This window comes from Suricata suricatta, chromosome 3 (genome assembly GCF_006229205.1).
Source record: "Suricata suricatta isolate VVHF042 chromosome 3, meerkat_22Aug2017_6uvM2_HiC, whole genome shotgun sequence".
In the NCBI taxonomy this organism is placed as follows: domain Eukaryota; kingdom Metazoa; phylum Chordata; class Mammalia; order Carnivora; family Herpestidae; genus Suricata; species Suricata suricatta.
Genome location: NC_043702.1, coordinates 91627126 through 91640985, shown reverse-complemented (window position 1 = coordinate 91640985; position 13860 = coordinate 91627126). Strand labels below are relative to the sequence as shown.

General features: G+C 45.9%; 1 protein-coding gene across 2 annotated transcripts in view; it reads left to right on the top strand.

Annotated features, from left to right (window-relative positions):
• MGAT5 (alpha-1,6-mannosylglycoprotein 6-beta-N-acetylglucosaminyltransferase) overlaps positions 1-13860 on the top strand; it is a 336674-nt gene that overhangs the window by 293350 nt on the left and 29464 nt on the right. For both annotated transcript variants that reach the window (XM_029934680.1, XM_029934681.1), the window contains 2 exons: positions 1019-1168; positions 10377-10523. In XM_029934680.1, the coding sequence (XP_029790540.1) occupies positions 1019-1168; positions 10377-10523 (297 nt within the window). The remainder of the gene's footprint in view (positions 1-1018; positions 1169-10376; positions 10524-13860) is intronic.

Here is a 13860-nt window from a genome sequence, read left to right as displayed (position 1 = left end):
TCGCTTCTGCTTCACAGGTGGTTTTGATTTAGAAAATGTGCCTCGAAATTCAGTACAGAACAAGAGGTTTTGTTTGCTTCTAATAAAAATAAAACTACTTTTGAATGTTTCAGGGTTCATCAAACTTTACATTTAATCTTTCTTACATTTTTGTCTACCTGGCTATTCTCATGATCTCTCCGGCTGCCGAGCCAGTCAGTGTATATTGTGGGAAACCCTCATCTGCCCCCCGATCCGAATTAGGTGGGATCCAGTCCTGACAACATGCATACATCCTAACTAGAAATACTGGCAAGAGCTGGGGATGTTTGCATTCCTCAGGGACAACTTAGCATCTCTAGCTAAATATTTCAGTACAACTGACTGCCTTCTCTGTGCTTTCCTTCCCCAAACTTCCTCCCCCATAAGGCACAGAAGCCAAATGCAAAGTGTTGGGTCCCTGATAATTTACAAAGTGAAGATAATACTTTAAAACTATTGGCCTTGGGGGGCGCCTGGTTGGCTCAGTCGATTAAACCTCTGACTCTTGGTTTCCACTCAAGTCATGATCTCATGGTTCATGCGTTTGAGCCCTGCCTCAGGCTCTGCGCTGACAGCACAGAGCCTGCTAAGATTCTCTCTCCTTCTCTCTGCCCCTCCCCACTCATGCTTCATCTCTCTCTCCCTCCCTCAGTGCCTCCCTCTCTCATTCTTTTTTTCTCTCTCTATTTCCCCCTCTCATAATGAATAAACTTAAAAAAAATTAAAAAAAAATAGTTGGCCTTGAGCTATATCATTGATATTCAGTAATACATTGCTCTCTTGTCTGTTCCTCCTTACAGAATGGTGCAGGGACGATATGACTGTTTGCCCTCAAAATCCAGGCACATTACTTTTGAAAGAATATTAGGGGTTAGATTGCCAAATTCCTGCAATTTCCATATTAAGAACTCCATCTCTGTGGCCTCCAGCTATATGACAGGTTGTTAAAAGGATGAAAAGAAAAAAGAAATGCCTCTCCCTTGTGTCCCCTCTCTAGAATAAGAAAATCTACTTGGACATCATTCACACATACATGGAAGTACACGCAACTGTTTACGGCTCCAGCACTAAGAATATTCCCAGTTATGTGAAAAACCATGGCATCCTGAGCGGACGGGACCTCCAGTTTCTTCTCCGAGAAACCAAGGTAGGTTTGCAGTAATTTTTTTAAAACTCCGTCAGCGGTGTGTACAGGTGGTTTCTGTTGGTGTTGAAAACGGGCTCAGAATCTCTCATGCTGTCTTTTCAGTGCTGCCCCAGCGGATGAAGTCCTTTCTGGGCAGATGTTCTCTAGATCAGCTATAGTGTAAAAGTTAGTGACTTGCAGAAAGAGGTCGCTACAGTTTAAAGTGGACTTACCCGGACCTGCTCCGTGCCAGGCATCAAGCGAAGGGCTGGGGATATGGTGGCAGACAGCAAAGGGAAGGCCCTGTCTTGAGAGTCAGACCTCGTAATAAATCAGCATCTTTCACAGCAAGCCTGGGGTGCTTGGCTCCCTACCTCCTCAATCAGCCCCATTCAAGGAAGCGGGCCGCCAGGTGGCTTTTCCTTACACCGCTTCATTCACGGATCTGTACTGGACATGGAAAAAGTTCAGATGGGGAAGAGTCCCTTCAGGCTCTGGGAGCAGGGAGGGCACCGTGAGAGATGGAGGAGATGAACAATCGGTGGTGGGGGATGGGTTGGGGGTACCCAGGACACCCAAGGAGGAGGGTCAAGTGGTGGAGACCGAGGGGGCTCTTTCAGGAGCGAGCCACAGTGCCACCCGGACTCTCTGTTGCCAGGAAATGGTGGGAGGTAGCATTTGGTAAGGGGCTGGTTGTCCCAGGCATAGACCCCAGGGCCGGGGAACCACCGAGGAAGGTCTATTTTAGTGGCGTGATGAATGCATTGCTTTGAACCAGTGCCTGTAATTCTGCCATGAAGGTACCAAATGATGTTAGGGGACTTGAAAATAAACCAGAGTTTGGCCTTGAAGGGCCAGACGTGGTGCAAGGGATACAAGAGTAAGAACACCAGGGTGAGCCCTGCCTTGAGGCACAGGGCAATGGTGAATTTCTCAGTTCTGGGCCCTGACTGGCGTGTTTTCATTTTTGAGGTAGCAGGGAGGCCGAGTGGGTGAGAGGCTCTGTAGCTTAATAGCAATTTTTTATCATTGTGTGATACTTGGATTTGGGAGAGTGTATTCACGTCTGCTGCCTTGTTTCATTCTCACAATAGCCCAAAGCTGTAGATGGGGAAGGTCCTGTTGTTAACTTCATTTTAAACAGCGGAGAGTAGACTAGAGCCTTTGGCTTGCTCATAGTCACTGACTTTGCCTGGACTGGGTGACCCTTACACATGATTTATTTTTATTGCAAATTAAAGCTCTCTGGGCCCTCAAGGCACCATGCTTCTGAATAAACACCCAAACTGGAGAACACTTACTGGACACTCCCTTCTCAACAGAATATGTATCTCCTTCCTGCCTCAGTTTCTCCCTATGTAAACACATTTGGTCCTATCTCCAAGTCATTCATGTGATGCCATGAATAAAATATATGGATGCATTTTTTCTCTCCTTGGCCAAAGACCTGGCTTGTGTTAGTTAAGATTTCATTTCCCTACAAGGTCATCTGTAGTCCGACGACCATGTGTGGCAACCCCGCACTGAAGTGCATTCCCCACTTTGCACTCTTGGCTTTCTGTTCTTTTTCTGTCTCAGGATGACATTTTAGAATCGTTAGATTGTCCGGGCCCTTTAGTGGCAGTGCTATTTTTGCCATTTGCCTCATTTTACGTCTCCCCACATCAGCTGGTGGAACAAGCCCGAGCCTCTTCAGAATTACATTTAGCAGCGCTGGCTCTCAGCAGCGTGTCATTACTGTCACGCGCGCTCCTGTTAACCCAGCCTCCTGAATGTCTTACTCAGCCTTGGAAATTTTAAAAGAACCCTGACTTACCTACCATCCATTTACCCTGTCAGAGAATGGGAGAGAGGTCGAAGCAGAGGTCGCTGATGTCCCAGGGAGGACAAGAGCAGAGGCCCGGAGTATCTGGGCCGTGATGTCAGAGATGGCCTAACAGCCAAGGACTGACCGCAGCCTGAATTTTGAGTGTGAGGGGCGTATATTTATCCTTGAAAAACGGGTGCCTTCACAGGATGTCACTGATCCCATTTTGTATTGCCTGTTCATCCGACTAGAATATAGTAAAGCACTCCGAGTGGAATTATGGCTAAAACAGTTGGCAAATATGATGGAAATGAGGCACTGGATTGCCGAGGCTCCCCTTACACCCAGAACACAGCAGCAGGCACTGAAGTGAATGGATCTTGAGCTTTGAAATAATGACACTAAAGACCAGTCAGGCTTTGCATTTATAACCCTTTCTGCCTCTCACTCCTTCCTGTGTGTCTCTGCGCAATTTAAAAGCGATTTATTCCTATCCACGTTGAAAGTGGAGAACTAGAGATACAGAGAAGCGAATGTCGGTAGAACGGATGGGATTCACACGCCCCCCGGGCTCACTGGAGAGGGAGGCGAGTGCAGTGCTCCTCCAGGTTTGGAGACAGGAAGAACTGATTGATGTTTAATCAGCTCCTCGCTCATGATTTGTCTTTATGAGACGTCTTTGAAGCCCTGCACCCAGGCCCAGGAAACCCTTTGCTCAGCAGTATTTCGCCAGGCGTGCCACAAGGGCCCACGTGTCCTCAGCAGTCTCTGGCCTCAGGGAACCCATGAAGATGGAGGAATTTGCTGTGACACTAAAATTGGGGCTAGAAGAGCCAGGAAGTTGTTGAATCTAAAAGACTCTTCAGACTCTTCTTAATAGGCATATAAATTTGGATGAATTAATTATTTATCAGAGGACCATAGACAGGGCTTTCAGTCCAGCAGACTCTGGGAATGTAGTTTAAGCCAGCACAGGGTGGCATATTTTTATTTTTGGGGTTAAGTGATCGCTTTCACTGTGATTTCTTTCTTATTCCTAATTTTAACTTCTTCATGTCCACTCCTCCCCAGCCTTAACCATGGGAAGCTCCTGATAGCATGAGGCACTCCCATCCTGCATCAGAGTGGAGGCGCATTTGGAGTGTGCCACAACAGAAACTCCTTTCCTGCAGCAAAAGCCAAGAGCAAATCCCAGCTGCAGCCAACAAGGGGGGACAGCTGCTGCTGTCCACAGTGTAGCCTTTGCGACCCAGGCCTTTGGCCTTCACCTCCAGCATTCGGGTGGGTCATGGCCTGTTTTCCTCCCGTGTCAGCTCCACAGCTGAGCTGTGGGACTCATCTAGAAGCCTGGGCGGGATTGGAGGATATGCAGTATATACTGTCCCTTTTCCATCCCATTCCCAGGTCTTATTACCACCCCCCCCCCCAACACCTCCATCAACCACAACTTTTCCCATGAGCTTGGATGTGGTTTCATAGTCTCTCAAAAATCCAGGGCCACCACCCATGGAACGAGACTCTCATGCAGCTCCCTGATGGCAGAGGGGCTTAGCTTGTTCTGTTTACAGGTATGTTTTCAGTGTCTAGAACAGTACCTAGCTTGTAGAAGACTTTCAGATAAGTATATAAAGAATGAAGGAAAAAGACAAGATGAAATCCATTAGCCATCTGGGATCTTGGGACCATGCCCGAAAGAGTGAGCTCTTGCTTTGCTCATGAGTCACGCACTTAAATTTCCAAGATTTCTACAGGGAGTGACACGGTCCTTCTGACACCCATGCCTGCCCCTCCATGGTATTGCCTACATTACACAGGTGTGGGCTGTGAGCGAGAGCAGTCCATCTTCCATCTCAGATGCTGAAATAATTCGACTTCAGACAGTCAAGGAGGCTTCATCCTCATGGCCAGTATCTAAAGTTATTCCCATCCCAGCCAGATGGGGACAACGCTTTGTGTACACATGTAATCCTCTCTCCCTCCCACGTATGTATGTACAATGCACAGTTGTAGCGAGATGATTCAGTAGTTGCTCTGACTTCAAGGAGAAAAGTGCATCCGCACACTCAAATGCACATGAAAACATTCAACATCTCCTCATCCTCACGGAGACACTTGGTTGCTGGAAAGTTCTCATCTATTAGTATTTTTTCTTATGCTCATTTTCCCTACTGAATACATCCCAGGCATTCTTGCTACAGGGATGATTAAGGAGTTTTGCCCCCGAGGAGTGCACAGATGTGGGAGGGGAGACCCGCGGGGAGACTGGGGACTGTAGCAATGCGAATAGTGCACAGGTAGAGGTAGTAATAATAGAAGTTAGTAATACCGACGGAAAACTTCTGGGATGCTGTAAGCAGGCACAACCATTTAGTTGTATAAAATGTTGCACCGTCACTCGTGAAGCCTCTCATAGAAAAGGATGAGCTTGTTCTGGGGGGACAGGAACTGATTATCAGCCACATTTTAACACGGCACATCTGTGTCGCCACGGTGCTCATGACCGCGGGGATTTATTATGGCAGTAACAGCCATTTTCCCTCACCCTCACCTGTGTCCTCTCTGTGAATTATCTCTTATCGTAAAAACCCTCTGATCTCGGTACCATAAGAGCCTATCCTTAATGTGACGTGAATATGCCTGTTGTGCCGCCTCATGCCTTCTAATGGTGAACCTTTCGTGCTGGTGTGGTGGAAGATGGCCAGCATCCACAGTTATCAATTTATCCAAATATTTGCCTACCTCCCCATCTCCAGGTTAATGCACAATATAGTGCAAATTGCAGCACCCTGGATTATGAACCGGGGTTTGACTCAAGTGTATGAACTTTTGGTTTTGATATGTTGTTTGTGTTTTGTTGTGTCCTGTTTTATTTCCGAAGGGCTACTTAGGTCACAAAGATAATCTGGGAGTCTACCCAGTGAGCTGGTCTCCAGGAAATAGCCTCTGACATGGCAGCTGACTGACAAGCTCTGGGCACTTGCACATACTTGACAAGTATCATCGTCTTGTCTCTTGCCTTTCTAGCTCTTCGCAAGAGAGTCTTCTTATAGTTTAGGTTAGGGGCTTGGACAGCCCATGAGAGGGTATAGCCAAACCTGTATTGAAGAGAATTTGGCCACTGTTGTGTTTCTTCATCATCAAGTGCAAAAGGAAAGACATGTCCAGAAAGGGACCCATCAGGCCATGTGAAAGCATAACCTCTCAGGAGAACACATTTCCTCCACACTCCGCCATCATGTGGATTCTTGTTAAAGGTATAAAATGTATACCTATTACCCCAGATCCAGGGATTCCCAGTCATTCTATGAAGAATAAACAAGTACAGCCCAGCAGTAGTGCATGCTCAGGGACTGGCCTTTGCATGAGGCAGTCACTGTAAACCGTGTATACCTACTCTTCTGGTGCATGTCACTCCCCCTTTAAAAAAAAAAAAGTCCAGCTACTTTATGAAACAGTGAGAATTCGTAAACACACAGGCAGGTGCTGGGCATCTTATAAAACCCACAAGCACAACTCGGGAATCCCTGAACTCCAGCTAAGCAATACAAGGTCATGTACATGCAGCTGCATGAAGTTGAATCTGGACTACTGTTCAGTGAACATTTACTTCACTTCTACACCTTGAAATACATCACGTCTGTGAAATATCTCGTGTAAGCCTCACAGCTGCCCCATGAAATAAGTATTATTTTCACCATTTTACATATGAGTAGACAGTTTAGAGAGCTTGCATGGCCTTGACTCAGGTCCCATAGCTGGAGAGAATGTTATAAATGGACCTCAGATAATCCATAGGAAGAGGCAGGAAACACTTGCCCCCAGTTACAGAACTAGGAAGTGAGCTGGTCAGGATTTGAACTTCGGTCTACCATGGACCCTGTACGTTAGTTACCGTGTTGTGCCGATCAGTGTGCCAATAGTCAATTTATTGGAAAAGCTGAGATTGGTTGCTCAAACTCCCTCCTGAGCCACTCCACTGATTTAGCTAGTTCAGACTAGTCAGAAAAGCTTATGGTGAAGAGTGTGTCTTCTATTTTGGGTTATCCTGAAGCTCCCCATCAAGAGTGACTGGAAACTGACTAAACCCATGTAGAGCCCTCCTAAGAACCACCTTTATCCATGTTGAAAGGATTCCGTGTTAACTTCTCCAGTTAAGGGTTTAAAACAAATCTCCTTCTCCTTTCACACAGAGTAATAAGACTCTTGAGTGGTTTTACCGAACCATTTGTCAACATGTAGGAACGTCCTAGTCCTGTGCTGTGAATAAAATCTGTGGTGCTTCATCCATTCTCTCTTAATATCACTTCAGAAATTCAGTTTTAGAGCATTGTCAGTCCTGGGTTTAGAAATGCTTATTGAGGGCTCCTGGGTGGCTCAGTTGGTTGAGCATATGACTTCGGCTCAGGTCATGATCTCATAGTTCATGAGTTGGAGCCCCGTGTCGGGCTCTGTGCTGACAGCTCAGAGCCTGGAGCCTGCTTCAGATTCTGTCTTTCTGTCTCACTCTCTGCCCCTCCCCTGCTCACACACTGTCTCTTTCTCTCTCTCCCTCTCTCTTTCTCTCTCTCAAATATAGAAAAAGAAACATTAAAAAACTTTTAAAAAATGCTTATTGGTTGGGCTGAGTTGCAGCCATGAAGATGTTCTGTCATCTGGAATATCCTCATGAGATTCTGGGTTTCTGAAGGCCAGACGAAGTGTACATAAAATATCCCCAGTTTCCTCCAGAAGAGTTAAACCTCAGTGCTTGGATGCATTCTTGTGGTGTGTCTGTCGCCCCCATGCTACAGCGGGTGACTAGGGGAAAGCAAACTTGGTGTGGTAAAGGCACCCATGTGTGGCAAGGCCGTGGCATCAGAAGTTTACAGGATGTTCTTCAGTGGGGATGAACTCTCTGCCCACCCTTTTGTGATTCAAACCTCAAGTGTGCTATTTGACCTTAATACGTGTGCTCCATTATAATGTCACAGGTAATGAGTACACAGGAAGCAAGGAAAAATTGCTTTTGACAGACGTGACAAAGAATTGTTATTTTGGTGTTTCCGAGTCGTGCATTTCCTGCAATCCTAATTAGTGTGACAAGAAAACTCATTGCCAAGAAATTGTATGGTAGTTGCCTAAGCTTCATTCTAAAATTGTGAGGCTTCGGAGAGTTAGCCCAAAATGTTTACTTTATGTGTACTGAGATATTTCGATGCCAGCAGGGCAGCAGAGATGGTGCAAATTGTTGTTCAGATATAATTAAACCTAGGTCACATTCAAGTCCATTAAGCAACAGCCTCAAATCCTTTTAATTAATGGGTTCAGATTGGTTGGTCTGAAGGAGCTAATTAAATTTTTTCCAGGATTTTCTGTTTAAATAGACAATCATTGTGCATACCGCATTTCCTCCAAAGTTCTTTGCAATTTAGAGTTGATGAAGGTATCAGCACTTTATGGCAGGGCCTGATGTTCAGAGGTCAGGACTCATGGTGGGCTCCGGGTCTCTGGCTGAACCCACCGAGACCCGCATCTGCGTCTCGTAGCCCCTTTCTTAGAGTCACAAGGATCACGAAGCCCTGTGCTTTCCTGCACCCCGCCACCACCTAAGAGAGATTATCTCTCCCCTGGAGGGATCTTCCCCAGACTCTGATAGGGAGCAGATCACAGCTCTAGAGCCTGAAGTATGGCAACCCTGGACTCTTCATGTTTAATAGAGCTGTGATCTCTCAGGGCTAGTCCTTCCCACTCTTGCCTTCTATTTCTTCTGCTGCTGTCAGGTGCCCGCCCCCCATCCCCACCCCGGAGCCACATGCTCAGGCCACACCTTATACACTTAAGTTCTCTCTGATAATCGCACGCCTTTCAGCTACTTAGAATAAATAAGATCCAGAAACAGGGCCTCCAAATGGTGGTGGAGATGCCCCTCCTCTACCTTCTAACACTAACAACAGTGTTTCTCACCTACCCCCCCCCAGGTTAAGTACCCTGTTTCATGCAAAAAACCCTCCAGTCATAGGATAGGGAGTCTACCCAGAAAACCTGGGATTTTGTTTCTTGTCCCAGAAAAATGCCCGGGGGGGCTCCGTGATTTGATCCTCCAGTATGCCCAGCAGGCGCTATGCTCGGTGCTCAGTCCTGGAACTGAGTGCCCAGCACATACTTTCTGCATCTCTCAGTGGTGCCCAGGGAACCTGGCAGCTTGGACTCCGGTCTCCCCAAATGGAACCATTCTAAGTAACCGTTGATTTTAGCGGCTGCAAAAGACAGAATTGCTGGGGAGAGGGCCCCAGCAAAGGAAAATGAGGCATGCGATACATCCAGTTCGCCAATATCCTTCCCTCTCGTGGCTGGGGGGGGGGGGGGGCTGGCCGTGTGGGTGTTCCTAAGGCAGAAGGAAACGATGCCCTGGGGCCCAGTTGTCCTTTGGTGATTGATGTGCCTCTGGAGGCGGGAGTGATCTCAGCATTGGCTCCTTGGTGTGGTACAGAGATCTCACATCACCAAGCCCAGACTTGGACCCTGCCGTCCATAGCTTGCAGCCCTCCAGCGGTGTGAAAGGTCCCGAGGGGAGGAGATGCAGTGAGGCATTTCCCTGAGATGCTGTTTCATTTTTGGACCCTGGAATCATTGCCAGGGAGCTGCAGCAAGGCCCCTTTGTCCCAGCAGCTCTGAGCTAGTTTGTGCGAGGACTTGAAGAGTGTGTTTCTGCTGCCATCTATTGTCTGCCGTTGGGAAAGCACATAGTTTGCTGGCTGCCTGTTTAGCCACTCAGCACCCTCTCCCCTCCGCTGAGAGGGAGATAAAAACAAAGTTGTTGGTGTCCCCCAGTGAAAACCCCATTATGAAAACCTGTGTTTACTGACCTACCCTCATTTTAAAGCAGCTCCGTTTGAACTGTAATCAAACCACCAACTGACCTTTCTGTCCCTCCACCCGGCATCACTGAAAGGGCCTGTTGTTCCTTTGGTTCAATGAAGAAACCTTCTGTTTAGTTAAGCAAGTGTTTTTCCAGTCATGTCTCCTGGTGAGTTACAGAAAGATTATTGTTGGGTCTTGGGTTTTGTTGTTTTTTATTCTTTTAATGCCCCCACCTCCATACCCCCTCAACTGCCCACCTCCCCCACCCCCACACTTGTTTCTTTACTTTTTGGATTTTTTGTTTGTTTGTTTGTTTTGTTTTGTTTTGTTTTGTTGCAAAGGAGGAGACCATAATGAACTGAGCAGCTTCATGAGCCTGTAAAGGACGCTGGTCCTGTTGTGCAGTTCCTGATGTGAGCTGCCTTCTCTTCACCACCACCCCCCACCCCCACCAGGGTCTGGGAACCTTCCAGAGTCTCTGAGGCTTCCACATGGGGATAAAGCACAGAAGAGCACCCTGTGAGACAGGGACGCCAGTCCTGACTGATGTGTTGATATATGGTGTGCTTTTCTGTCTTACAGTTGTTTGTTGGACTCGGCTTCCCTTATGAGGGCCCAGCTCCCCTGGAGGCCATTGCAAATGGATGTGCTTTTCTGAATCCCAAGTTCAGCCCACCCAAAAGCAGCAAAAACACAGACTTTTTCATTGGCAAGCCAACGCTAAGAGAGGTAAGCATCTATAAAAAAAAATCATTCTACCTTCAACAATATGAATACTTACTGAGTGCCAGCAGCCTGTTCAGACTCCCTTGCCTGGGACCATAGGAATCATCAACTTCACTGGACATAGTTGGATGAGAGGAGGAGGAGGAGGGTCAGGGGCTCAGGGAGGAATGGCCAATGCCGTCTCCTAACTGGGTGGTGGCACAGGCAGGACTTGCATCCAGTTCTGTCCCTCTGTGAACTGTGTCATTTTTCCTTCTGCTGCAACCTTGTCCTAATGCACACAGACATCACCAGCCTTCTAAGTAGCTGAGCTCTGACTCTCTGAATGTTCAGAATTTATTGAATAAGGAAATCAACTGGCTAACACGTATTTTTTAAGAACCCGCTCCCGTGATGGGCTGTGGGGAATAAAGAGTGGGCCGTGGGGTCCTTAACTGTCAACCTTGAGAGACAAGACATACCATGGGAGACTGAAGTCATGTTCCCAGTATGTTAGGCCAGCATCAGGAGGCACCTGTTTGCAGAAGCCTTATTTGAATTGCTTTCAGAGATCCTCTTAAAAATCCACAGTGGGTGATGAATCACCACTGAAGGCAGTTGGATTCGATTTGGGGCAATAAACAAGTCATTTAGAGCATGTGAGTGATCAAGCTGGGTGTTTCTGTATCTAGCCAGAAACAGGTGTGTGCAAGAAACCATAAGATTGATTTTCTTATTATTGCTGTGGCTCTGTGGGCTGCTCACGAGCAGGAAGCCTCTAGAAGCTGGTGTCCTTGGATTGCCCCTGTCATCTGGGGGCCTTCTCCTGGTCACACAGGTGGACACCGTAACCTAGCTGAAGTATAGCAGTGCTGCTATTTCTGTTTAAGATTTAAAATTTTTTTAAATATATATTTATTTTTGAGAGAGGGAAACAAAGTGTGAGTGTGGGAATGGTAGAGATGGAAGGAGACACCAAATCAGGGGCAGGATTCAGGTTCCCAGCTGTCAGCACAGACATGCTGGGCTTGAACCCAGAACGAGAGATCATGACCTGAGCCGAAGTCAGGCACCCCAGCAGCACTCTGATTAAAGCATGAGATTTTCAGTTCTGCTGCTTTTAAACCCTTCCAGGTCGATTCTTCTGACCTCCAAGAAAAAGGAAGACCATGAAATGCATTTTCCATGATTATTGTTTTTGGTCAGTCAGAGATCTTACCAATTCACCGAGCTCATTATTTTGAGATCCTCCCTGTCAGTGGTGAAAGGGCCAAAGAGGTTGGAGGAAGAGACCCATAGGTTTTTGAGATCCACAGATAATGCTCAGAAAGAAGAACCTGTGGCCCTCACAGCCTCTGATGAGGATTAACTGTGTGTGTTGGCCTGCGTGCTTGCTTTTCCTTCTGCTAATAAACTAAACTTGAATTCTGCATGTGGGGAAGTTGTCCCTGTTGGGGAAGCCATTCCTCAGTGGAACCTCCCCACACCTGTGTGCCAGGTGTTGTGGGAGGCACAGGGCACAGACCAGGAGCCTTCAGCCTGGCTCCAAAGAGCTCCTTCCTGGGAAGATTGGAAAAGATGCTCCGCGGCAGTGAGAACATCTCCATCTAGGAATCTCTGTACCTGACGGGGATATAACTGACTTCTTTGAAACATCAGAGTTTTGGATAGAAAATTTGGGCTGGTAAATCATGCCTACATATTAATTTAGATGTAAGAAATCTCTGAAGTTCTGCCCACATTGCAGTAATTGTTTGTAATTTTGTTTCTTTTTTCCCTTTTTTTGAGATTAAGAATACATAATTTAAAACTTAGCACTTTAACCACTTTAAGTGTACAGTTCATTCATATTTAAGTATATTCACAGTCGTGTGCAGCCATCACCACCACCTACCCACAAAACTTACTCATCATTCTAAACAGAAACTGTGCTCTTTAAAGACTGACCCCCCAGTATCCCCTCCCCACAGCCCCTGGTAACTTTTGTGTCTCTAAATTTACATTTTCTGGTACCTAATGTAACTGAAATCATATAGTATTTGTTTTCTTGTGACTGGCTTGTTTCACGTAGCTGAGTGTTTTTGAGGTTCATAGCACGTGTCAGAATCTGATTCCTTTTAGCGGCCGGATAATATTCCATTGTGTAGACACATCACATTTATTTATCAGTTCATCTGTTCATGAACGCTTGGATTGTTTCCACTTTGCGTCTGTCGTGACTAGCGCTTTGCGAATGTTTGCGTAGAAGTATCTGCCAGGATTCTTGCTTTTAATTCTTTGGGGCATATACCTGCAAGTGGACTTGCTGGAATTTACTTGTTATTTGTTTTGAAATAATTTGAGTCTTATGGAAAAGTTGTACAAACAGTACAGAGTTTGGATGTACTCTTCATGCAGCCTCCGCTAGTGGCAGCACATTACAACGTGCAGTCATCAAAGCTAAGACAGTAGCACTGGTACCAGAGTGTTACCTAAACTACAAACTCTCTTTGGTCTTCATCATCTTTTCCACTAATATCCTTTTGCCATTCTGGGATCCAATCCAGGACCCTACATTTCATTTAATTGCCATGTCTCCTTAACCTCTTCCAATCTGTGACAGTTGTTCAATAACTTAATTGTCATTCACAACCTTAACACTTTGAAAGAACAGTTGTCTGGCTTTTTGGTATACTGTTGCTCACTTTGGATTTGACTGATGTTGTCTCATGGTTCATTGGAGAGGACACATTTTTAGCAAGAGTATCACAGAGAAATGATGTGGTCTTGTCAGTGTGTCATACCAGGAGGTGCCTGGTAGCAATATGTCTACTTGCTGCTGGTGTTCACCTTAATCTCTTGGTTAGGTAGTGTCTGCTATGTTTCTTCACTATAAAGTTACTGGTTTTCTCTGTATTGGAAGAAATATTTTGAATGTATGCAAATATCCTGGTTTTCTTCAAACTTTTATGATGTGTCAGTGGATCTTGCATACAGCAGTTACTTTGGTGGTTCTGAGGCGGTTTTCTTTTTCCCTCATTGTGATTTTTTTTTTTTAATACATGAGAAGCAAAGAAACCTATCTCTTTTTACTGCGGTTTCTATATATGAGCCTTTGGATAGTGATCACTCAAAAATGTCTTAAGCCTACATTGGCAACCGGCACCTTTTCGTTATTAGTGATTCTAAAGATTTTGATGACTATTTGTTAGAACCGAGTATTTGTTCCTGAAAAAAAATTAGGACACTCAAGCACAATCTATTTCCCAGGGAATGATGTAATGTTACATAGATCAGAGCAGCCAGTATGAAATTATTGAAAAAAGGATATTCGTCATTTCCTATCAGTTGTCATCATTTAGTAATTTGCTTCTCATTGAGA